The sequence below is a fragment of the Zootoca vivipara genome, chromosome 7 (genome assembly GCF_965207765.1).
Source record: "Zootoca vivipara chromosome 7, rZooViv2.hap1.1, whole genome shotgun sequence".
Taxonomy (NCBI): domain Eukaryota; kingdom Metazoa; phylum Chordata; class Lepidosauria; order Squamata; family Lacertidae; genus Zootoca; species Zootoca vivipara.
The window spans coordinates 15031109-15057204 of record NC_142590.1 but is presented as its reverse complement, the minus strand read 5'-3'; the positions used below and the strand labels follow the sequence as shown (position 1 = coordinate 15057204).

At 45.0% G+C, this 26096-nt stretch overlaps 1 protein-coding gene across 1 annotated transcript in view; it reads right to left on the bottom strand.

Annotated features, from left to right (window-relative positions):
* CRB1 (crumbs cell polarity complex component 1) overlaps positions 1-26096 on the bottom strand; it is a 101238-nt gene that overhangs the window by 20759 nt on the left and 54383 nt on the right. The window contains exons 6-10 of the mRNA XM_088673583.1: positions 24116-25072; positions 9028-9581; positions 5802-5967; positions 3498-4404; positions 2013-2141 (exon numbers count right to left, since the gene is read on the bottom strand). Coding sequence (XP_088529709.1) covers positions 2013-2141; positions 3498-4404; positions 5802-5967; positions 9028-9581; positions 24116-25072 — 2713 coding nt within the window. The remainder of the gene's footprint in view (positions 1-2012; positions 2142-3497; positions 4405-5801; positions 5968-9027; positions 9582-24115; positions 25073-26096) is intronic.

Sequence of the window (26096 nt, the reverse complement as noted above, 5' to 3'; positions counted from 1 at the left end):
TTTTGATATTTTAGGATAGTTGGGCAGTCCTACGCTTCTATGTGCTCCCCCTATTCTGTTCCTCCTAGTGGCGGGGGGGGGGTGACAGGATGGGGGGCGGGGGGCCAATTGTAAAGAGGATTGGTTGTTGTTCTACCTTATTCTGGAGTGTCCTTGTGGCAGGAGGAGGTCTGGGAGGGGTAGGATTTTAAAGCAAGGAAATTAGGAGAGAGGTAAATTGCTAAAGAGGAGAGTAAATTGGAAATCAGAAAGGGGGGAGGAAGGGGAAGTCTAAGATAATGACTCAGAAAATTGATGAAAAAAGTAGTGTTTGTGTTGTGTGTTTGCTGTTATATTGTATTTTTTGTTTTGTTTTTGTTTTGTCTTTAATGTCTGTGTTTTTGAAAATCCAATAAAATTATTTAAAAATAAAAAATAAAAGTTGTGTAGTTCTTTATCTCCTTGACATCTAATGGTAGGGTGGGCCAAAGGGAGAAGACCCTGCCTGTAACTTCACTTCTCGCAGTGAGGAAACTGCCAGAAGGCCCTCGGGAGCTGGACCTCAGTGTCTGGGCTGAACGATAGGGGTGGAGACACTCCTTCAGGTATACAGGAGTGAGACCACTTTCAATGGCTCACTGAAAGGGGTTGCAGAGGCCTTGCCAGTGGGGTCCCCCCTTCCCCAAACCCCACCCACCGCCTAAATTAGACTTGATATAAACTGTCTAATGCAGCCAACAGCTTCTTGGGAGAGCCTGGCAACCCCTGAGCTGTGACTGACATGGAGTTGTATCACCTATACTGGTCCCATTTGAATCTTAGAATGAATGTTTTTTGTTTTTTAAAGAGAGAGATGCGAAGAAGATACAGAAAGGGGAGAAGGCAAACGTGTAAAGCAAATAAGTAAGGGTACTAGAAAGTCCCAAGTGGCTGGCTGGCTGATCTAGTTGGGTCCTGTATTTGAAAAGGTTGAAGATCATATGCCAACGTGGCACTTTGTCTTACACCATATTTAAAAGCAACACTTTGACACGGCATGTGCCGTAGGGGTTGGTCTACGCTTTGCATTTTTGGAGGGGTGAAAAAATTGTGGATTTTACTATCAATCTTTCCCTGCACAATGAAGCCACAGGACAAAAATGGGTTTTCTGCCAGGTTATGCTGTCAGTTCATTGCAGAGCACTGGCTGAAAAGGTCGTCCTAGTTCCCTACATGATATTAGCGTGCACCATAGACTGTGCTCTATGACCTTCAACAATGTGCTGGGGTTTGGGGGCAAGCCCTTTGATGTAAAATGGCTGAAGGAGAGGAAAATGCAAAGAAGAAAGCAAGTTCAAAAGCTCCCAGTTACTACTAAACACATCTTCCAAGACGGAAAAGGGATTGTATGATTAGTGTAATTTAGCAATCCAGAAAAGGCAAATGGATGATCTGGAATTACTTATTTTGAAGAAGAAAAAAGTGTTGAGGGCAAGTTACATACATGCTGCATGTTCCCACACACTGGGTGGGAATTGGAATGTTGCAAAAAATATCTCCCACACAGAATGAAATCTTTACCAAATGATTTCTTTTCTATTCTTTACATTTAGTACCCAGTGTCTTGTCAATTTAGCAAACACGTCTTTTCGCTGTCGGTAACCGAGATCGCAGGGGGGCATTTGCAAGACTTTACAGAGTGGTGCTCTCTGCCCAGCCCAGGGCTTTGGTGAAGACGCCTATGCACAAAGGGCTTCCTGTCAACTTCACTGGAAAGGATCATTGCATGGGGCAAAAGTAAATAGGAAAGGAAGCCATCCTATGCAGGAGTGCTACATGTGGATTGCCTCCAAGCTCACGGGTCTCTGCCCATGAGTCAGTGCTGAGCGGCACAGGCAGAGTAATCATGTGGCACACTCTTTCCTGGGATGGTACCGTTTCAGTGTTCTGGAACTGTGTTCCGTGAGTTCCAGCTGAAAAAAAAGCCCTGCTCCTATTTCTATTGAGTCCAATTATTGCATGAAAAAAATTTATGATACGTCAAATTATCTCACCGTCGTCCTGTAAAGCCTGGGAGGCACATGCATTCCAAGAGTCCTTGGAGCTCGGAACAGTTGCCGTAGTTGTAACAGGTAATGTTTTTGATCTCATTCCCGCACACTGTAGACGGTAGCTGTATATATCTAAAGCGAAACAACAGTGGTAAGCCTACAAAATCACTTTCCCCTATCATTTTTCAAAGCCAGTCTGATTTCCACTAAAAAACAGAAACAAAAAAAAACATGATAAAAAGCCTGCCCCCTCCACCTCCAGTCTATTTATTCTCTTGGGGTTTATTTTAGTCTCACATGGGAATTGTTTTAGTAACAAACCCTGTCTGCAATATATTAACACAGAGGAGGCAAATATTATGTTGGTAGTATCACACCTGCTGCCAGGTGTCCTGGCATCACATGTCTAAACAGGAGCCACCTTGCGGGTGACACAGGCCTTTCCCATTGGTGCTTCCCACTCCCCAGGGCATTGGAGGTAACTCTATCATCCAGTCACAGCTTTCCTGAAGCGGCATGAGGGTGTGCCTTTAATAGGTAGCTCAGCTCCTATACCATGAAAACAACATTTGAATTAGACTGGAGTCTTTCATCAATCGTCTCTGTTTAAATGAACTTTTAAGGTGATAAAAGTTGGCAGTATACGTATCTAGACTGGCTTTGCTGACTGACTGATAGCACAATCCTATACATGCTTGCTTGTAAGTAGGGATGGAGAAGAAATCAGGTTGGGTTAGGACAGTGTTTCTCAAACGTGGGTCCCCAGCTGTTGAACTAACAACTCCCATCGTCATTCCTAGCTAGCAGGACCAGTGGTCAGGGATGATGTATTCAAACAGCAGATGAGGACCCAGGTTTGAGAAACACGGGGGTACGGTTTTAATGCCAACTTACCTAATTCTCACGTTCGAAAGCAATGTGTGAGCTGAAACACAGCTCTCCTTTGAAATTCACACCTCCAAATTTTGCTATGCAGTTCTCTCTAAACATGAGTCCGCATGGTTTTGCCTTCGCCTTGCCGCTTTCCCCTGGAAAACCCACAAATTTAGCACTAAATTTGAACAAACAACAATCCACGGAAAACCTGATTACCATTAGTTCTGATTCAGTGCTAAATCTCCATCTGTTTAGACAGTTTCCCAAACTTAGGTCTCCAGCTGATTTTTTTGGACTACAATTCCCATCATCCCTCACCACTGGTCCTGCCAGCTAGGGATGATGGGAGTTGTAGTCCAAAAACAACTGGAGACCTAAGTTTGGGAAGCCCTGCTTTAAACGCTTTGGAAGAGAACTAGTCCTGTGTACACTTATACATTTATAAGAGTGAGGGTGCCCACGACGTTACCTGATTTCCTCACCATGCAACTCTTAGTAGTGCAATTGCTAACCCAGGGGTGTGTTCAGCTTTTAATCACTGCCTCATTTAAGAGATCGGAAGCAACTGATACTGTAGCAGGTGAATTTCTTCATCAGGCTTCATGACAGTACCTGCAAAACCGTCCGGTGAAATTCCCGGCACATAGGCAGGAATAGCCGTTAATCTCATCAACACAGGTGGCCCCATTTGCACATAGATGGCCCTGGCAGTCGTCAATGTCTTCTTCGCACCTCGACCCCGTGTACCCCAGCTCACATATGCACTTGTACATTGCGACTCTGTCGCTGCAGTTTCCATGCACACAGGGATTTGATGCGCACTCATCAATGTTGGTTTCGCAGTGGGTTCCAGTCCACCCCTCGGCGCACGTGCAACTATAATAAGAGTAGAAGTCTTCACATATCCCGTTGTGCATGCAAGGGTTTGAGCTGCAAGCGTCCAATGGAAGGCAGCCAGTGATAACAGGGTTGGCAGATATCTTGAGGAACTGCTCTTCCTGTGGTTTCTTCATATAGCCATCAATGGTTTCAAAGTAGGAGAGGTGGATGCCACCAATTTCCACAGTGCTCATGCATCCTCTGAGCCCGTCCAGGTTATCAAAAGCTTTGTCAGCAAGGTAGATATCTGTCTCTTCTCTCAAGAAGTTGAGGTTTCCTGTGGCAACCATACTCGTTGCAATGTCTTCCTTATCATTCATATCCATGAGCCACCTTGAGGGCTGAGATAAGGGCTCCATCATTGAGAAGGTCACCTGGTGCAGGATCCCATCATTCACCGGCCGCGAGCTAGCCAGGCTCAGCGTATACAAGCTGTTGCCACTTTGCAGCTGGAACACCAATTTTGCATTCTGGATGCGGACGGTGACAAACTCTGGCTCCTTTTCTGCGTAAAGCAGGATCACGTCAGAGTCCCGAGTCCGAAAGCCAAAGGTGATGTTGGTAAGGTCCCTGCTGATCTTCCCATTGCTTCTGTAAAATATTGCACTGCTCCTGCCACTAAAAATTGCATTGGCAATACCTGTGTAGAGATAGCAAAAGGCATTAAGCATCTAGAGTGGTGTATTTAGTCATGCACATTACATTGTATTTAACTTTTTGGTTTTTGCCTTTATATACTGGCAAGATAGCTTAGTGCCCTTGATTGCTTTTATAGTCATTAAAAATGCAACACACACACACACACACACACACACACACACACACACACACACACCCTCTCGGTATATGGATGGAAGATTGAGATAAAATGGTGATAGAGGGATATATATTTTGAGAGAGAGAGAGATTTGCTCAATTCACTATGTCATAGTTTCAGCACCCTGCAAAAAAAGGAAAGGACCCCTGGACGGTTAAGTCCAGTCAAAGGCGACTATGGGGTCATGGCGCTCATCTCGCTTTCAGGCTGAGCAAGTCAGTGTTTGTCCACAGACAGCTTTCTAAGTCATGTGGCCAGCATGACTAAATTGCTTCTGGCGCCAGGGGCGTAGGAAGATAGGAGCGGTGGGCGCGGGCCGCCATTGCGGCTCCCCGCCCTGCCCCCCAAATGCACGCCTTGTCCCAAAATGCATGCCCCACTCCTGCACACAGCGTGCCCCCGCCCCCCAAAATGCACACCCCTGCGCACGACGCGTCCCGCCCCCAGAATGTGCGCCACGTCCCTGGGGGCAGCGCGCCTGCTCTCCGCCCCCAGTGGCAGAGCATGAAGCTCCGCTGCTGTCTGGCGCAACGGGACACCGTGACGGAAACCACAGCACATGGAAACACCGTTTACCTTCCTGCCGCAGTGATACCTATTTATCTACTTGCACTGGCATACTTTTGAACTGCTAGGTTGGCAGGAGCTGGAATAGAGCAACGGGAGCTCACCCCGTTGCGGGGATTTGAACTGCCGACCTTCTGATTGGCAAGCCCAAGAGGCTCTGTTGTTTAGATCACAGTACCACCCACGTCCCACAGCACCCTGCAGCGCCCTCTAGGCTCAGCGCCTATGTGGTGGAATGAGTCACGCTGCCCTAAATCCACCTCTGGTTCTAGCGGGTGCTGAAAAGGCAACAGAGATGCCTGGATAAATGACTGGCTTTTTATCCAGTGTTCTTATAAGGGACCTTAACAGTGTTTTTCTAGTGTAGGGGCTGCACAATGCCTCAGTCCCCCTAATGTCTAGCTGTTTTTGCACCCGGTAATGCTACTGCTTAGCAAATTCTCTCCTGCAATATAAGGTGAATGAAGTTGCTAAGAAACACTCAACTTCAGAGTGGTGCTATGTTCAGCAACAAATGCCCCAATAAATACATCACAAGGATTGGGAAAGCCTGAAACACTTGTGAAAAAATTTGTTGCCTTAGTCCCTCAAAGTTAAGGAGATGGGGGTTAGGCGTTAGGGTTTTTCAGGGGTGGGGAGTGGGGAATACTTGCATTCAAATCCTCGATGCACCAGCTGGCATTGGGCTTCATGGGGGCACGGACTGAGTTCACACCATTTTACTTCCTCACAGGCTTTCCCAGCTGTATTTGGTGGGCAGGTGCAAGTGAAGTCATCCCAGATTGAATAGCAAACGCCACCGTTTTGGCAGGGGTTCGGCTAAACAGGAGAGAGGGGAGTCAGATGTAAGCAAGTATCTCTAGCAAGGCAAGCGAGGAAAGTGGCTGTGGGAGAAAGAAAGAAGCTGACTTATTTCCTCTGACCTCTTTCACTGCTCTATCATGTTTCCCCATTTTCCTCATTAAAAAAGTGCCATGAAAACACGCTCTACTGCTGTAAATGCCTACTAGAAAAGAGCCCAAATACAATTGTGGGTGCTTTAGATTAGGAAAACAGGAGAGATTGGGGGGGGGGTTAAATATCCCCTCCCCAGAGCTGTTGCTCCAGTCAAAACTAGATTCCCCAACTGATGATGATAGAGATGTATCAATGGTCTTAGCATAAGGCAGCTGTCTGTATTCTATAGGATTAATGGTCTCGATTAATCATCGCTAGCGGTTGTATCCAATGCTAGTCCTACTCAGAGTAAATTCACTGAAAATCAATGGATTTCAGTTTTGTTAATTTCAGTGGGTCTACTCCAGGGTTTCCCAAACTGTTTTTGGACTACAGTTCCCATCATCCCTGACTACTAGTCTTGCTAGCTAGGGATGATAGGAGTTGTAGTCTAAAAAAACAACAACAGCTGGAGACCCTGATCCAGAAACAGTCTGGAGAAACCCTGGTCTACTCTCACTAGAACAACTGGGACACAACCCTAAAGCTATGAGACTAGCCAGTTATTCATGACCAGGTTTTCCCCATCAATTTTAATGGGATTTTTTTCTGGATTGGGGCCAATCATTTTCAGGCTGTCTGGGAACTCACTAAGTATCGTGAGGAACCAGGAACATGGGATGGCATCATACAGAATTCTTTTTGTGATAATTGCAGGTGTCATAGAGCTCCTTTACTGTTTTAAGGTACTGTTGCAATCCAACTGCTTTCTGTAGTAGTCTGCATTGCAAAAGCACATTTCCGACATACCATAAGGAAAATGTTCCTGCCTGGCAGAATAGAGTTTTTTATTTCCCCCCAAATCTATGATTCTATAAGATTATCACAGTTGTATCACCTTATATCAGACAAGCTTAGATAAGATATATTTCTTTTGTTCCGAAAACCACTTAAACAGACCATTTGACTTAGTCCTAGGAGAAAGGATATCAAAAGATAAAAAAGAAGAAGAGATTATTCAAGGCGAAAGTGGTCAAAGGGAGGAAAGGAGGCATGTCAAGGAAAGCCGTTGTCGAATAAGAATGGGAATTTTTTTACAAACAACTCTTGCTGAAATCGGGTGGTGCCCTGAAACCTCCTTTTTTTTAAAAGAGGCTTTGTAGATAATGCACAATGCAAAGAAGGCCTTTCTGGCTAGGGAGTGTTGAGCATGCATAAGTTTGCTGCATATCAAGGCCTGACCTTCCTTTAGCAAAAGGCCGCCACACATGTTTTCAGTGCAAAGATCCCAGGTTCAGTGCTGTGTGACTCCAGACAAGCCTGGAACAGATTCCTGGTCTGAAACAATGGAGAATCACAGGCTGGTTGTGTCGGCCTTTTGGTGAAACCACAAAAGAGCTCTCTAGGTTCTGTCTTAGGACAGCCAGCAGTAAAACAGAAGTTAGAGGTATGTTTGGGAATAGAGATTGCAGACCTTCCAAGTGTTCCTATTTTCCAGGGGCAATCCCAGATTTACAGATTGATTGATCCCGGAATGTCCCGCTTTTCCTTAGGAGTTATGAACTGAAGCCAGGATAATGTGATATTGCCTACTTTATCACCAAGACCTGGTTCATGCTGATTGTGTGGTTACTGCAGCGTCAAATGGCAATTTACATGTGTGAATGAGTTATCACAGATCAATCTTCACAAAGAGGTCTGGGGATCCCTTGCTGTTCAACTGAACCCATTCATACGTAGATTCTGGGACAAGTCAACATGGGCCATATAATCAAATTGTGAGAAATCAAATTATGTCTGTGCATGCGTGAACTGGTTCTCAGTTTTCAGAGCAGCATTGGGCTATAAATGGAAGAGAACAGAGAAGAAGGGCCTAGTCAGTTGGTGCCTCTCTGTGAGGCTTCGTATGTCTAGGAGACGTGAAAGTAAATTAGGAAAAAGTGCCATTCTTGAAGTCTTTTATGAAGGGATGATAGTACGTTCTGTGGAATAGCATGCCTGTCAAGATATAACAGGAGCCCATCATCTGCACTTTTCGGGGGGGGGGGGGAATTGAAAACTTTTCTGTTTCAAGCTTTCCCAGCTGGGTGAATGGGCCTGTGCCATGGGTGTCCAGTTTTTTGTTTTGTCTTAAACCTATTTGCTTTTTTGTGTTTTTAACTGCCTTTAACTGTTTTTATTGTACATCGCCTTGAGGTGCTTGCATGAAAGGCAAATAATACATTAATAATGATAATAAGTTGAAAGAAGGCTAAGCACAGGAAAAAGTGCTCAGCATGGTTGTAAGCATTTAAAAAAAAAAATCACGAAATGCTTGAGACATTAAGGGGAAAAAAGCTGTTTCGTATGAAACATACTGGACAGGAACATACAACTGACATTAGAACACATTCCGTCAGTCCACTTGTATTTGCACATATGTAACAGAAATGGCGTTTGTTTATAAATCCATTACTTTTTATGCAATGTTAAATGAGGACCGTGTGATTTCTGGTAGACCCAACCCCCTTTGTATTTGTGTGGTGATACAACATTCCTCTCTTCTTTAATATTTTTACAGGCTTCATTGCCAGGCCCAAATGCCCGTAACATACCATGTGATTAGCCTGCTTCGAAAGTCTGGTTTTACAGTAATTATGAGAATATTTTGGTTTGGAAAAACTACAGCGAGTTCAAGTTGCCCTTAATGAATAGCAGGCTTGCTAACTGGTTATCATTACCTTGCCATTCAAGCGCTGGGCTTTCCAGCCTCCCAGATGTTCTGCGGTCTTGGCGCCCGCAAAGTGTGGGTCTGTTTGACAAAAACCTGATCTTACCTGCCTGTTTCGGATATCGTGTTCAGATATTCTAACTGTCACATGCTGTTTTCGGAGCACTGCTAGTTCAAAAGAGAATTCCTTGCTGCAAACATGGAAACGGCACTTTGAGAAACAGCATCCTTACCTGACAGAGGTTGTCTCCGATGCAGCCTGGGGCAATGTTGATCAGCGTGCTCTTTCTGATGACAGAATCTGATGAAGTCGTGACGGGGAAGAATTCCAGTGGTTGGTTGCCCAGTCTTAAATCTTGGATGCAGCCTTTGAAATATCCACCATTTACATGGGTTTCTTGGTCATCGGGTAATCCTCCGATGTACATAATATCACCGCTCTGGATTTTTATTACAGGAGTAGAAATGGAGCCCAGGTTCTGCGAAGACTGGAATAGCTCGGTCTTGTTTGGCTTGATTTTTAAGGATATCAAATAGAAATTTCCATCATTCACAGGCTGCGTTCCTAGGAGTTTGTCGGAGCTTAGGCCTGACGCCAGGAGTTTCCCACCTTCCAACCAGACCTTAAGAAATAGGATTGTGCCTTTTTTCAGAGACAGCAACAAGCCAGAAGTCTTGCGTGTTCGGACAAACATTGAGATTGTCACACTTTCGTCGCCGCTGCCCTCTAAAGGAAAAGCAGCAAACCCTTTGGATTCCTCATGCCCAAATCTTCCTGGAATGTACTCTTGAGTTCACATGGCGAAGAGAGAGAGAGGAAAAAAAACAAACATCTTTAAGACAGGAGTACTGATGGAAAAATTGACATATCATGAAACAGATCGGGAATGCTCTGGCATTATAAACTAAACTACCTGATGGGACTTTCAGTTTGCAAACTACTATGGTTTGTACCATTCGTTTGAAAGATGCATTACGAATCCTGCAAAGCAAGTGCAGCTGTTTAAAGATTGAGATATATAATTCTACCTTCTATCTGAGATGGTATGATATAACTGGCACCCATTCAAAGCTAGGAGACCAGCAATGGCTGGTTCTGATGCTTCAGTTTCAGTCCTTTTGGGAAGGCAAGGGTTGCGACCCACACGTCTTACATTCCTCATTTCCAATCTCACCAGGGATCGCCCAACATTCTGTTCAGAAGTTCTGTTTCCCCCTGATGGCCCATCTCTAATGTGTGAGGAAAAGACAGATAAAATATTGAGGGCCTTGAATGCCATGGCCCCAACATTGTTTCGCTTTTTGTTGGATGACTACGTGAATTTTGCTCACGCTCAGGGACTATTGGTAGACAAACCTGAATTGGGAAGGATTGCCTCCTGAACTCAAAATTTCTCCTGAATTTTAGAGGGCAAGGGAACTGTTGGCCTCCCCCCTCAACATACATTTTGGCTCTTATCTGCCAATCACAGGGGCCAACTTTGGACATTTCTGTCTCCCTGTGAGTCTGATGAAAGTTCTGAGGAACAAGTATGAGAATAGCAAGCTTGAGTTCCATGCAAACACATACAAGAAAGAACACTTCTTTAGTCCCTGCGAGCTAGTTCTGGAAATCTGCCACAATGTACAGTAGAAACCACAGCTATTTGATATAGGAAACAATCCAGGTTAATTTCCCCATTCCCATGTTATTTTCAGCTCAGCCTGACTCCTACCATGCAAGAAGAGAGGTCAGTGTTGACTGAACCGGGGATGATGTAGAGTGGGCCCTATGAAAGGAAACATTTCCTCTGATGCTTACACCAGAGCAGGGCCTCTAGTCTGAGTGGATCCCAGCTCTGTCGCATATGCGGCATGCTTGTTGATCAAACCATACAGCAGACTCTTTTCGTCTTGGGACATCAGGCAGCAATGTTGCTTCCTCTTTCTCCTTCTGCTGTGTTCAGCTCTAGATAAGCTTCTAACAGGGTGTAGGCTGGCAATTGGATATGTGCCTCTCTGTGTCTATTTTGGGTGTTTTGCCATCAGCTCTGAGGGATGTGAGACCCAATATGCTGTAACAATCTTTTAAAAAAATAAATTGGGATTTGCCTTGGCAGTTCCCGTTGTACAGATTTCCTTCTGGTCATAGCCAATCTACTGATGTGCCGTATTCTCCACATTAAAGTAGACTACACTGAGAATTTAGATGGCCAGGTATGATGGCTGATCATCCTTTTGGCTGATGTTTTCTTGATCTGAAATCTAGTATGGCACAAATGCCGATCTCTCAAACAACAACAAACCCCAATAATCAAAAATCTTAAAACGTTCAAGTGAAAGAAAATGGTCAAACTTAAATCTTATTTTTCTTCTTGTACCTACGAATCATAGAATTGTAGAGTTGGAAGGGACCACAAGGGTAATCTAGTACAACCCCCTGCAATGCAGGAATCTTTTGCCCATCGTTAACCTCGGCCTTGTACACACAGGTTGTGGCCCCAGGATATTGTCTGAAGGTACATGAGGCTTGCTAAAGCTAAGCAGGTCTTGGTCTAGACAGAGCCTAGATGGATGACCACCTAGAAACCAGATTTATGCCACCTTGGATTCCATGATGGGTGATCAGCACATGTAAGAAAACAGATGAAGCAACTATACTGCTAACACGAGCATGTGCCCCAAAGGACCATCTGGCTTACTAGCTTTCAGAGAAGATCACACCTAGGATTGGACAAATGATGTTGGTTGGCTTCTACCTAAAGGAGCGTCTCCACCCCCATCGTTCTGCCCGGACACTGAGGTCCAGTGCCGAGGGCCTTCTGGCGGTTCCCTCGTTGCGAAAAGCCAAGTTGCAGGGAACCAGGCAGAGGGCCTTCTCGGTAGTGGCGCCCGCCCTGTGGAACGCCCTCCCATCAGATGTCAAAGAGAAAAACAGCTACCAGATTTTTAGAAGACATCTGTTTAGGGAGGCTTTTAATCTTTAATCGATTATTTTATTCTTCTGTTGGAAGCCGCCCAGAGTGGCTGGGGAAACCCAGCCAGATGGGCGGGGTATAAATAATAAATTATTGTTGTTATTATTATTAATCCCAAGCTATCTTCACTCTTCATTGAGGCATGGCAATAACATGGCAAAGTTCGGGAAAAGAAATCAAATAAATAATAATAATAATAATAAAGTGGGATGGAGTCTCATCATTTACTCAAACAGTGTGGTGACCTAGGGAGGCTCGCCTAGTCTTCATTATATAGTATATTTTAGGTGCCAGACAGAAACATTCCTCTTCAATCGGGCCCTTGGCTGATTCATATTCTACAGTCTTTAAAATGTGTCTGTGGGAAGGGGGGGGTGTTATTGTTTTGCTGTTTTGCTTTACTTATTTTTTTTAATCCTGTATTTTATTCTGTGAACTGCCCCAAAATCTTATGATGATAAATCTAAAAAATAATAATACACTAATTAGTGTGAAGTGGCTCCCTGAACACCGCAACAGTTCAGGGCAGCTGATCCAAAATATTCTGGAAATCATTTGGAGATACACTATCATGTGGAAATGGCTTCCCCTCTAGGTCGACTTTACCATATGGCAGGGTGAAGTAGCTTGCTTCCGGCACAGGAACATTAAAAAACTTATTGATGCCTAGTCAGATCATTGTTTCCTCTAGTTCAGTATTGTCTACATAGACCAGGATCAGTTCTCCAGGGTTTTAGACAGAGGTCTCACACAGCCCTACCTGGAAATGCCGGGGATTGAACCTGTATGCAAACAAAATGCACTGAACTATGGTCCTTCCACCAATTTAGCAGGATTTAAGCGGGAAGCAGGGAGATGAAGGCAAGGACTGATGTCTAAACAGCCCAGGGAGGCTTTCTGAAGTTAAAGTGTTGGCCCTTGCGTGGCAAAGGGAGGGCTGAGGAGGCGTATCATTTCTGTTTCAGGTAGCAGAATATCTTAACCCAGCATGGCTTCCAAAGTGCTATATTACTAGAAGAATTGGCCCCAAATCAATAATCAGAATTGGCTAACCTAAACTAAAACCTTTAATGTGCGGTTTCACAGACCAAACAACATCAACAGCGTTAACTGGACTTAAACAAAACAAACCCCAGCTGTTCAAAAACTTATAATCAGACTTTTCGTTCATAGGGCGGGAAAGCTGCTTTGGTGCTGAGATCTCTCTCTCTCTCTCTCTCTCTCTCTCTCTCTCTCTCTCTCTCTCTCTCTCTCTCTCTCTCTCACACACACACACACACACACACACACACACACACTGCCTGCAGTGTTTTATTTTAATGAAATGATTCTAAGACTCATGAAAACAGGGGTGATCATTGTGGAAACCTGCCTTCTAAGTTTTACAGGATTCATATCTGGCTCCGTTTATTTAGTATGGGGAAATAAATCCCTGGCTTATTTCTGAATAGACAATTTCATAAATAACGTGTGAGAAATGTTTTAATTTTGTGAATGAGGTGATCTTAAACTTCTTTCTGTATGTGCTTGTTAAAAAACAAGGCATATGTTCATAAATCTTCCCCCTCGGTGTTGAAATGGTCATTTTTCAAGCATGAAAGGTTAGTTTATTTTTTATATAAAAAAAACCCATCTCTCTCTATTAAGGGAGTACTTGAAAGACATTTTTCTTGTTGAAGAGAGAATGCTTATGATGCAGCAAAGCCTGCGAGTGGCAGGAAGAAGCGCAACGTTACAAAGAAGGCAAAGGAAGCAAGGTTAGTCTTTTAAAAGGTAGCACGGCGAGCTTGCAGTTTTCAATTACTCTGCTTCAAAAGAAATATTGGATCTGGTATGTGGTTTGATGGGCATTTAGCATAACCTTGGTCAATATTAACCTCTTGAGCCATTACGTCTGGGTGCGGATGGAAATAAATCAACTTTCTTGCTTGCCTGCTACTGCTGAGAGAGTGCAGTACGCAATGGAAATTTCCCCCAGCGCTTACTGTTTGTCAGCTTCTCTTTAACAAAGATGCAAATAATTTCTGTACCACAAAGCACACACAGCAGCAACAGCAGCACTTTGAAGATCTCTTCCATTATCTTTAAATTCCAAAGTGAGTGTGCCCTTGTATATTAGGAATTTAAACTTTAATTGATAGCTTAACCTAGTAAAGCTATAATCCAGTGCACAATTGTTGTTAATTAAATTTATGCCCTGCCCTTCCTTCCAAAGGAGCCTAGGGAGGGAAACACACAAGCAATAAAACATTTAAAAAACATCCAAAAGCAATTCCTATGCAGATGCTAGCTGGGAAAGATCTCTACTTTTTGGAAGAAACCTCCAGGCAACTGACTTGGGAGTAAGCTCCATTCAATCCATTGGGACTCATTTCTGCATAAGCATGAACAGGATTGGCTGTAAAGTTTTAATAGACTGATTGGGGATGGTCAATTTTATTCAGTGAAGTTGCAGTTTAAGGGGATAATTCCTTCTATGTTTGATTCTATTTATTTATTTTATGTTGGTTGGTGGGCCTTTCACTTCTGTTCAACTCTATGAATGATTGCAAATCCCATTGCATTCAGTGGGTCATGTTGTTGTTTAGTCGTTTAGTCGTGTCCGACTCTTCGTGACCCCATGGACCAGAGCACGCCAGGCACTCCTATCTTGCACTGCCTCCCGCAGTTTGGTCAAACTCATGTTCATAGCTTCGAGAACACTGTCCAACCATCTCGTCCTCTGTCGTCCCCTTCTCCTAGTGCCCTCAATCTTTCCCAACATCAAGGTCTTTTCCAGGGAGTCTTCCCATGGAGTTTTCTTGGCAGGGATACTGCAGTGGCTTGCCAGTTCCTTCTCCAGGTGGATCACGTTTAGTCAAAACTCTCCACTATGACCTGTCCATCTTAGGTGGCCCTGCATGGCATAGCTCATAGCTTCTCTGAGTTATTCAAGCCCCTTCAAGGGGCTTGAACAAGGCATTGATCCATGAAGGGGTCATACTCCCAAGTAAATGTGTTGAGGGTTCCAGTCTTTGTTTCTTAAGTTGCAATTTGCATTTGCTTCCTTCAACACACTCAAAAGTCACCTACTAGGGCTTTAGTGATACGCAGATGTGGTTATATTTAATCAATTAACCAATTTAATCAATTCAATTCAATCCATTTATTTAATCAATTAATCAGTTAATTAATCAATCAATCAATTTAATCAATTCAATTCTATCAAAAGCAATTCATTAATCCAATGGCTATTCAATATAATTGGTGGGCAACCCTAATATGTGTGCATTTGGTGCACATAGAATCATAGGTAGAATTGAGCTGGAAAGGACCACATGAGTCATCTAGTCCAACCCCTGGCAATGCAGGAATCTCAGACCTTCCCCTTGGGTTCTCCCAGCCTGAGGTTATAGCCCTTCCTCAGTCTCAGAAGAGGAGCCCCCCATGAACATTCCCATCACATCCACAGTGAACTGTAGACTCTGAAAACCTGGACATGGTATGAGGTGGAAGGTTCGCAGGCTATGGAGGACTTGCTCACAAATTTATTGACACCTGCACAAATTATGATAGCTAGGAAGTGGGAGGGGCAAGCAGAATATCAAATGGAAGAATGGTGTGGGGTATAGCTATTTGTGATAAATTAACATGTGACATTAAAGCAAGATGGAGAATATGCAGGAGAAATGATTTCGAAGACATTTGGAAGGTTTTTGTAGAATTTGTACTGTTAAAACGGAAAGGGGTCAAACCACCGCAAGAGGTGTTGAAATTTTGGGAGGTTGGATAGTTACAATGGAACACTCTCGGTGACGGGATGCACGTTTTTATTCTTATTTATTTATGATTATTAATTTGTCAAAATATAAATTAATAATGTTTGTAAAAACAAAACCTGGACATGGTAAGTCAGAAGAGCCGTTATGTCAAGGAGATGTGGCCAAATGCAGTATAAGCTCTAGCAACCTCTGCAATGCCTCAAATTGCCTCAGTTCTTGCTTGAAATAACACCTCCTATAGTTCATTCAGCAAGGGGCACTGGGAACTGTCCAGGGTTTTGACTTGCTTAGAGTGACCTGCCTTGACTTTGCCTGGATTGGGCTTGGCCCGCTTTGGAAGAGCTTCTGCTTATTTCTCCCACTTTCCCCCAAGCCACAATCCCAGTAAGCTGAACATTTATAGGAAATGGGGCCCTTTTACACTCATTCAGATGTATATCTGGGGAATTCTATAGTCCAGGACACCCCGATTACCAGAAACGTCTGAAAATGTGGCAGCTGTTAGTCTCTAGGGGTTAGCAAAGTGCATCCCCGTATGATAAATATCTTTCTGCACCATGCAAAAAGCTGTTTGCTTTCTCCCCCCAGAAATGGGGGGCACAAGCTAAATACAAGTAGGCCACCCAGAAAGTTGAAATTTGGTACACTCATAGCCCAAGGTACACTGATTATGACAAAAGTTGGAAACAGGACATTTTTGTACCTAACTTGGAGCATGTAGTTTATCTCATAAAAGAGACCAGTGTGTTTCAGCACAGAGCAAATGAACCTGTGCATTAGGCTGAATTTTGGTGTGTTGCTCACACACACACGGCTGCCCCCCCCCGCCCGTGCTGGGCAAGCACGCATGCGCATGCAAACACACACACACACACACACACACACACAGAGAGAGAGACTCCTGAACAACAAATGTTGTAATCAGTGTATCTTATGCCAGCGTTTCTCAACCGCTGTTCCGCGGCACACTAGTGTGCCGCGAGACGCTGGCTGGTGTGCCGCGACGTGCGGCGACGTGAAGGGCGATTTGCATTGTCACGTGCCTGGCGGCCGCCAATAAACAACACTGACCCGCCGGAAAGCAATATTTCTCCTCCTCTTTCCCAAAGCTCAGTGCAAACGAGCCTGGCGGCCGCCAATACACGACACTAACCCATCGGAAAGCAATATTTGGCAAGTGTTTCTTACAGTCATAATTATAATATAGGGCGGCACAGAGTTAATTTTTTTAACTTTTTTAATGGTGGTGTGCCTTGTGATTTTTTTCACGGAACAAGTGTGCCGTGGCCCAAAAAAGGTTGAGAAACACTGTCTTATGCAGTGTTGGCCTGAGGCACTTTCCTGCCTGAAGTGAAGCCCCAATGGCACTATCCCCTCCCTGCTATGACCCATGCCTCTAAAAGGCTTGTTCCACCAGATCTTGTTCCTGCCTTCATTGACTCTGCTGCCCTCATTGTGCCCCTTGAAGCAGAGGTCATCACAGAAATACAGTGGTACCTCGGGTTGCGGACCCAATCCATTCCGGGATGCCATTCGCACCCTGAGCAGTGCTTTTGCGCACGCGCGAAAGCGCAATAGAGCACTTCTGGCGCATGTGCGAAGTGCACAGAATGCTTCTGCGCATGCACATGCGATGAAACTCGGAAGTAAACACTTCCGGGTCCGCCGCGTTCGCATACCTGCAAAAACGCAACCCGCAGCGGACGCAACATGAGGTATGACCAATGTTCCTGATATTTTCCCCATCCTCCTCATTCTAAGAACTAGGTAAAAGGCAAAGAACCCCTAGATGGTTAAGTCCAGTCAAAGGTGACCATGGGGTTGCAGTGGCAGAGCTTCATGCTCAAGCACTGGGGGGCAGAGAGCAGGCGGGGTGGGGCTGGCGTGTGTCCCAGGCATGGGGTGTGCCACCCATAGGGCATGACATGCAGCCTGGGGGAGTGGCACACCGCCTGTGGGGGTGTGGCACCAAGCATGGGCGGGGGGCAGCCATGATGGCACCCCACTGGGATCGTGCTGCCAGGGGCGGTGCACTCCTCCCGCATTCCTCTTCCCCCGCCAGTGTGGGGGTTGTGGTGCTCATCTCACTTTCAGGCCAAGGGAGCCAGTATTTGTCCACAGACAGCTTTCTGGGTCATGTGGCCAGCATTACTAAACCGCTTCTGATGCAATGGAACACCCTTACGGAAACCAGAGAGAACCATTATGAGTGCCAGAGCACACAGAAACACTGTTTACCTTCCTGCCCCTGTCCATAGCTGCCAAGTATCCCGTATCCGCCGGGAAAACCCCTTTTTTCTCACCGTTTCCCGGCAGTCTCCCGTTTGGCAGAGAATCCCGGCATTGTCCCTTAAATTCGATTCTTCCTGGCGGCCATTTTTCTGGTGCCGCTTTGCCCTTCTATGGGCACCAGAAAATGGCGCCGGCGGCGCCGGAAGTCGCTTCCGCGCATGACCGGAAGTTGCGTGACGCGACTTCCGGTGGCGCTTCGCCCTTCTATGGGCATCAGAAAATGGCGGCACCGGCGCCGGAAGTCGCTTTTACGTGTTTCCGGTCATGCGCGGAAGCGACTTTCGGCGCTTGCGCCGCCATTTTCTGGTGCCCATAGAAGGGCAAAGCGCCACCGGAAGTTGCGTCACGCAACTTCCGGTCGTGCGCGAGCTGCCGATCCCGGATCTTTACGATCCGGACTTGGCAGCTATGCCCCTGTCCTATTTATCTACTTGCACTGGTGTGCTTTTGAACTGCTAGGTTGGCAGGAGCTGGGACAGAGGAAAGGGAGCTCACTCCTTTGTGGGGATTCGAACCGCTGATCGGCAAGCCCAAGAGGCTCAGTGGTTTAGACCACAGTGCCACCCACATCTTAGAACTAGCACTGTGATGCCCAGTGTTGAACTCCAAACGACATCTGTGATCAAATCTCTAATTTCTTTGAGTTCTTTCTTTTGATAAAATCAAGCTGCGGATTATCCTGATTCATATCAGGACCCCAGTGCTGGAGCCCAGTTAACCCTTTCCTCTGTCCCATTTCCCCCATAAAACCCGCCCCTGCACCAATAGGTTTCCCCCAGCAAGACAAATACCATAGCAATAGGGGGGAGGGGTCATTTTCATTGAGAAAACCTCAGGGGGAAAGGGATAAAGGAGCCAGTGTGGTGGAGTGGTTAAGAGCAGTAGACTTGCAATCTGGTGAACCAGGTTCGCTTCCCCGCTCCTCCACATGCAGCTGCTGGGTGACCTTGGGCTAGCCACACTTCTCTGAAGTCTCTCAGCCTCACTCACCTCACAGAGTGTTTGTTGTGGAGGAGGAAGGGAAAGGAGGTTGTTAGCCGCTTTGAGACTCCTTAAGAGGAGTGAAAGGCGGGATATCAAGTCCAAACTCTTCCTCTGTCCTAGCAGTCCCAGTCCAAATCCCCTCCCTGCAGCTACTTTTTGTGTGTTTTTTTGGGGGGGGAGGGGAATTAAAGAGCTGGAAGATATGATTACAGCACTCCAACGTTTCATCTAATCTGACTATCAGTTTATTGAAAGAAGCTAAGACGATCTCCATTTTGCCAGTTACTTAAATCAACACACATATGTGTGCACAGACATGTAATTTATTTGCTGACAGGCAGATGTTATACTATACTTGGCTAGTATAGGAAATCGACTTGGGTTTCTTTATATCTCTGCTGTGAGCCAAACCTATGCATGAGGTAAACATGTGTGAGAAACTGTTGCAAAGTTTCAACTAGCTAGGCAATATGAGCATACCTTAACCATTTCAGAATATACTTCATGTTCCCTGTTTTCAGAAGAGATGTGCTGCATGTTTGGATTTTTCTAAAAGTTTGAATGGCTTGGACCACCTTTTCAAAGGAATACTCTAGCAATTTGGATACACTCACTCAGTCAGTGAGACTGTTATTTGCTCCCAATCTTCTCTTTCCCTTCCGTCCCCCCCCCCTCTCACACACACACCTTTAATCAAAATGGTAGGATGCTGTGAATTGAGAAGAATATTGCGGTTAGGGAGAAGTGGGCAGGGGGAGTTTCAAATACTTTCTAATCATTTGCAACAGTCCTAATGGAAGTATAAGCTTCTCTTGGAGCTGCATGGTTTTAATTTTGCTTCATATAAAGAGGCAAACATATTTACCAGATGGGGTCCCCCTATCACAAAGTTGCTTTTCAAACCTTTGGATAAATTACTGCTCAACTTCAAAGCCGTCTGCTACAATTACAGCTCCGGTAATGTCATTTTTCAATAATAAAAAAAAGAGGTAGGTGCACACACGGGGTAGCATGTGAAATGATATAGTATTTAAAAAATATTGGAATGCATTTTGAAGCTGAAGCTTTCTGAACAAATGGATCTAGTAAGCCCCCCCTCCCCAACCAGACCAGATATCAGCTGGTGTAAATCCATATAACTCCACTAAATTCAGTGCAACTGTGCCATTTAACATCTGCAATAGATACGGCGCTTTGGATTGAGCCAGAGATTTGCAACGTTGCCTTTCATGTCTCTCCCCTCCCCCACACTTTTTATCTGATTTTGCTGTGCTTTTTTGGTGGGGAGGGTTAAGAAAAGAAGAGCTACCTTTTCTCACAGATAAAAATATCTGAATGCGAACGGTGGATGCAGTTTGGTCAAAGTTAAATACGTTCAAATATAAGACAAACTCTCAGAGCTAACTGCTTTGCTGTATATGTTCAAGTAGCTCACTGTCTGTCTACTGAGTTCAATGGGCCTTAGGTAAGTACAGTAGGTATAGAACTGCAGCCCAATATTTTTATTCTCTCTGGCCTGTGGTGGCTAGTTTTGCATGATTTTATACTTTGCAATTTCAGGACGAAAGCGGGGATGCCAGACCCATCTCTCATATTTGGATCCCTGCCCATTGTTTTGGCTACTGGTCTGTTTCTGGGCACCATTCAAAGTACTGGTACTTTAACCTTTTAAGTTCATAATTGCATTGGGACTAGATTACTTAAAAGGGTCACTTTTCATCACACGTGCCTGCCTGAATATTCATGTCTGATGTCTGGGACTCTCTTCCAGATGCCCCCCGCCCCCCAGCAAAGTTAGGTAACAATGGTTGACTAGTGATGGGCTTTTCAGTTATGACACCCTGCTTATGAAATGCCCATCCCTGGGAGACTTGCCCGGCACCGACTAAGATGTCATTTGGGCAGAAGATAAAGACCTTTTTATTTGCCTAATAATAATAATAATAATTTTTTATTTATACCCCGCCCACCTGGCTGGGTTTCCCCAGCCACTCTGGGCAGCTTCCAGAAGGATATTAAAATACAATCATCTATTAAACATTAAAAGCTTCCCTAAACAGGGCTGCCTTGAGATGCCTTCTAAAGGTCTGGTAATTGTTCTCTTTGACCTCTGGTGGGAGGGCATTTCGCAGGGCAGGCGCCACCACTGAGAAGGCCCTCTGCCTGGTTCCCTGTAACTTGGCTTCTCATAGCGAGGGAACCGCCAGAAGGCCCTCGGCACTGGACCTCAGTGTCTGGGTAGAACGATGGGGGTGGAGACGCTCCTTCAGGTATACTGGACCGAGGCCGTTTAGGGCTTTAAAGGTCAGCACCACACTTTTAATTGTGCTCGGAAACATACTGGGAGCCAATGTAGATCTTTCAGGACCGGTGGTTTGTGGTCTCGGCAGCTGCTCCCAGTCACCAGTCTAGCTGCCGCATTCTGGATTAGTTGTTATTTCTGGGTCACCTTCAAACATAGCCCCCCGTAGAGCGCATTGCAGTAGTCCAAGCGGGAGATAACTAGAGCATGCACCACTCTGGCGAGGCAGTCCGCAGGCAGGTAGGGTCTCAGCCTGCGTACCAGTTGGAGCTGATAAACAGCTGCCCTGGACACAGAATTGACCTGCGCCTCCATGGACAGCTGTGAGTCCAGAATGACTCCCAGGCTACGCACCTGGTCCTTCAGGGACACAGTTACCCCATTCAGGACCAGGGAGTCCTCCACACCTGCCCGCCTCCTGTCCCCCACAAACAGTACTTCTAACTGGTTAATTTGCTGTATCGCATTGATCCTAAACCTCTTCTGCCTTGTGGAACATCATTGAGGAAAGTGAAGGCTAAGGAGTAAACCCTCCACAAATCCAGACTGAAGTCCCAAAGACGGTTGGACGGTGGGTGCCTTGTATGCTTCCTTCTGGAAACTCCTGCAGCCAAGCTGGTGCCAACCGTATTATTCTGCTTTCCTTTGGACCAAATCAGTGAGGCTGAGAACAGGGCAACCCGGGATCTCCATACACGCTGCCCACGCTTTCACCCACAGAGGCACATGCCGTTGTCTCAAGAGACAGATGGGTGCCAACAGCCAGTAAATTAGGTGAATATGCAACAAAAAAAACCCTAACAATCTGACCAAAATATATAACTTTTTATGGACTTAGAGGGCCCTCATAATTTCTGGCTTTACATGGCTGTCACCTTAGCATGTGCATAAGTCTGACACTACTAAGAAGGAGGCAAATGACAGGCGGTGTCATTCCCTGGACTGATTGTAAGTAAGAAGGCAGAGGCTGGAAAAGAACAGGCTGAGGTTGGCAGGACAGTAAAGAAAATGCCTAGAATAAAGTTTAAAAGTCACTTGCTGAAATCTTTGGGGTTTAAGACTTTAACTAAATTGTACCCTGGGTTTGTATATTCTTGAGACACTGAATTAACCACTTGATTGCAGAGGAAAAGCGGGAAGGAATCCCATGTATCACTGTTGCTATTTTTCACAGCAATGCAGATAATGGAGGACTATGAAACGCATGTGAGAATTGGCTCCCATAACATTTTCTGAAAGGCTATCTTTGGCCACTGTCAGGAAGTTGAGATGTTAGCTACATCGCCTCACCAGACAACTCATTATCACCCCATGGCCACATGTCTCGGAAGAAATCAAAACAACAGCACAGAATGGAAATAATACAACGTTAGAAAAGTCTGTTTTGACTAGCTTGGTGGAAAAGTCAAGATGCTGTGACCCACCTCACATGTGCTGCTTCATGAAAGACAATTGCACCAGAGCCTTTCTGCCCTGGGAGCTGTTTTTGCAATCCCCCCCTGATCTGGACCAATATTAACAACACCAGTAAAATCCCTAGAAACTATATAGGGGAATAATTAATTCCTTCTCTCTGCCTCTCTCCTCACTGCCTTAGGGAGCCATTGCAACAATCCCCATCCTCACTTCAGATCTATCTGAATAATTAACAGCCAACATGTTTCACATTAAAGAGAAGGGTAGAGACTGCCATTATTAAGAGGCCTGGGAACAAAAGACCAGGAATGAATGTGGCATATTGATGCCAGCCAGAACAAGTACCAAATATGCCTGCTAGCTATTGGAGAGGCATTTAGTTAGCTTGAAACTACCTGGACTTTTCTACCTGGCTGGAAATGGGTTGTAGAGAGAGACAAAACAAGAAAACACTGAACTGGTGCTGTGAGCAATTCCTCGTTCCTTCATGGCCATGAGATGTCATCTTGTATAGTGAGACAAGTTGCTTCCTTGTATACTTATAGTAAAGCCTCACTTACCTAGAAGCTATGTAGTCTAATTCATCTCCTGTTCCATAAATCCCTTTCTCTAGTCATCAGTGACTACAGTATCATATGAGCACTGATACAGAGCATATTTTCTACAGCGTTTATATTTACTTACATGTAAGATTGGCTTGTTAAGAAATTGAACTGCATCCTTCTCATGTTAATTCTTACAAGTCTGGCTGATGAAGAATTGATCAAGATTGGCTGATGAAGCATTGAACGCAACAGATTGGTTATCCAGAAACTCTGTTCCAGCGATATTTGGTGACAGATTATGTATATATCAAACTTTTGAATTATTCTACCATGACTGGTGAAGAAGATTTAGAGATAATGGTTGTAATTTCTGATCATTTGTATTAGTCTATAAATAGTGTTTAGTGCCATTGTTATTGGCCACTGTGTTGTGTTATTTTGTTCAGTGGTCTATCTGTGGCAATAAGCTTTAAGTTTCAGTCCAAAAATGAGCTGGGGATCCGCACACCTGGGTCTAAATTTTCAAAACATGGACTAAAATTCTGCAAACCTTCCAGTATCTGTGCATTTGTGATCACTTTACAGAGTTTGTAACTGGTGCATATGTGTGTGTATTTATGTTCTACAACAGAGATGGGTAGGAGTTCACTCAAATTCCCCAGTGGATCTTGGGCCAGTTTTGGTGGGCCAACATCGTTTACAATTGTAGTGGCGCGGATAGCTCAACCAAACAGGTAGTAGCAAGCAGAAAACCCTTGAAAAGAACGCAATGCCCCCTCCATCTGCATTCATTCTCCCCTAACATAGCCTGAGTTCTGACTGCTGGCATATCCTTCAACATGGCAGCATTGACACCATCTTTGTATATGCATAGCTTATGCTTATGCAAAGATGGTGGTGAAGCTGTAAATTTTTGGCCACCATTGTAGCTGAGGAATATTCCAGCAGCAGATGACGGACAATAGCAAAGCTTGGAGTATAGGGCTCTGCAGTCTGATAAGACCTGTTGTACAATATGATTTCAGGTGGCAATTAAGGTTCTGGGGTTGAGGGCATTACCTTACCTGTAGCACAGTTTGGCTCCGCATAGGGCCTGTAGCAATCGCACTGATAGCTCAGCCACAAGTTGATGCAGCGCCCCTTGTTTTGACAAGGGTGGTGTTCGCACCAATCCTTTTTGGTGCAGCCTGCCTTGACATTTAAAGATGAATCAGATGACATGTTCTCTGGGATTATAATGTTCAAGTCTATTTCAATGTCCTGAAGACAGCCTACAAACGAAGGTGCAGAATGCATATTATAGATGTTTAGTGGAGAGTCATCGCTCCTGTTCCCCACTGGCAAACCACCCAAAAAAGTGCTCTGAAAAGTAAACATTGGCTGATCGCTATCTACTGTGGCAGTAGCTTTACTGAGACATGGCTCTATACAAGAGCTGTCGAGTAACCTAAGAGTAACTGCTCTTGCTATGGTTACCTCCACTGAATGCCATTCACCATCACTGACATTCTGTGCTATATGCAAAAAGGCCTTTGACTGGTTATTATTGACTTGCATGGATAAGTGTAAGTAGCCATTCAGTAACTCCAACTTCACAAATGTGCTTTTGTCCCCTCGGTGGAATAGAAAAGTTGTTGGCTGAATAGTCAGAAACCTAAGGTTTATGTTATAGAAACCATCCTGGACAGGCGTTGTGACGCTGTTAACCTGAAGGAACCCATTTCCCTGAAAAGACAATGTGGTCATTGTTTCACAGTGTACTCCGGTATATCCATTTGAACATATGCAGCTAAATCTGTGTTGTCCGTCTGTAAAGTGAGGAACACACAGCCCCCCATTTTGGCATTTATGTTGAACACATCCGAGAAGGACTTCTGTGCAATTCCAGCCGCCATAATATATGCCCTCCTCCACTCCGGTTAGGCAATGACAAGTATAATTCCCAAGATAATTCTCACAGGTCCCTCCGTTTTGGCAAGGGTTCGTGTGACATTCATCAATGTCTTCTTCACAGTGGATGCCTGCGAGAAAGCAGAAAGGAAGAATGAAGGCCTTGATCCTATAGACCAGGTTAGGCTTAAAATTGGGGTGCTTCCAGGTGGAGACTTAATACTGTAAATGGGTCACTGAGATCTCTCAAATGGGTCATTGCCAAGTTTATTTTTTAACTTACTGGAGTAAAATACAGACTATGGCATCTGGTGAGTGCTGCAAAAAAATTTTTAATGCATGAGGAGCACCTTATCCCACAATATACACCTGTCTGGAAGCATCTTTTCATCTCTCAAAAATAGAAACATAATGAACCATGTGGCAAAAAATGTATGTTTTTGTCCCCCAAGTATGGCTGAGTTTGTTGATGGCCGGGGGGGGGGGAGATACCTAAACTGTCCTTGCTGTATCTGTCTACTCCCTTTTGGACTTCTTAGATCCAATTTAAACAAGATGGTGTATATATAGAGAAAATACTGCCCACGTGCTCACTGTCACATTTTGTATCAGTGCTTATGTGCATGTTAAATACCTTAGGGATTTGTGGCTGCTGGCATACTCACATTGCAACTTTATTAGCTGAGGGTCTGATTAAAATGTGAAGCCAACCACATTGTTTCAGCAATTGGACCTTAATCCTTATGTAGTAAGTCAAGCTCCCACTTTGGAAATCTCTCTCATAGTTGGTGTGAACCAGTGGTGTAGGAAGGGGGGGCAGAGGGGGTGGGTCGCCCCGGGTGCCACTCTGAGAGGGGCGACAAGATGGCCCCTGACTCCCCCCAGCTGTAGAGCGGCCGAGGGAGCGGCGTCCGTACGGGCGTCTGCACATACGTACTCCGTACAGGATGCCGCACATGTGCAGTCTGTATGGGCTGTGCCGCCCTGGGTGGCAGAGAGGGTTCCTCCGCCACTGGTGTGAACTGGCTATAGCTTTTGAAGCAGGTACATTCCGGGGCTGTTTCCCCACCTTCTTGCCTCTTGTCTAGTCACTTGCCCTGGAAGACAGCAGTGCAAAACAGCTGCAAAGTATTTCTAAGTCAGGAAGGAAACATT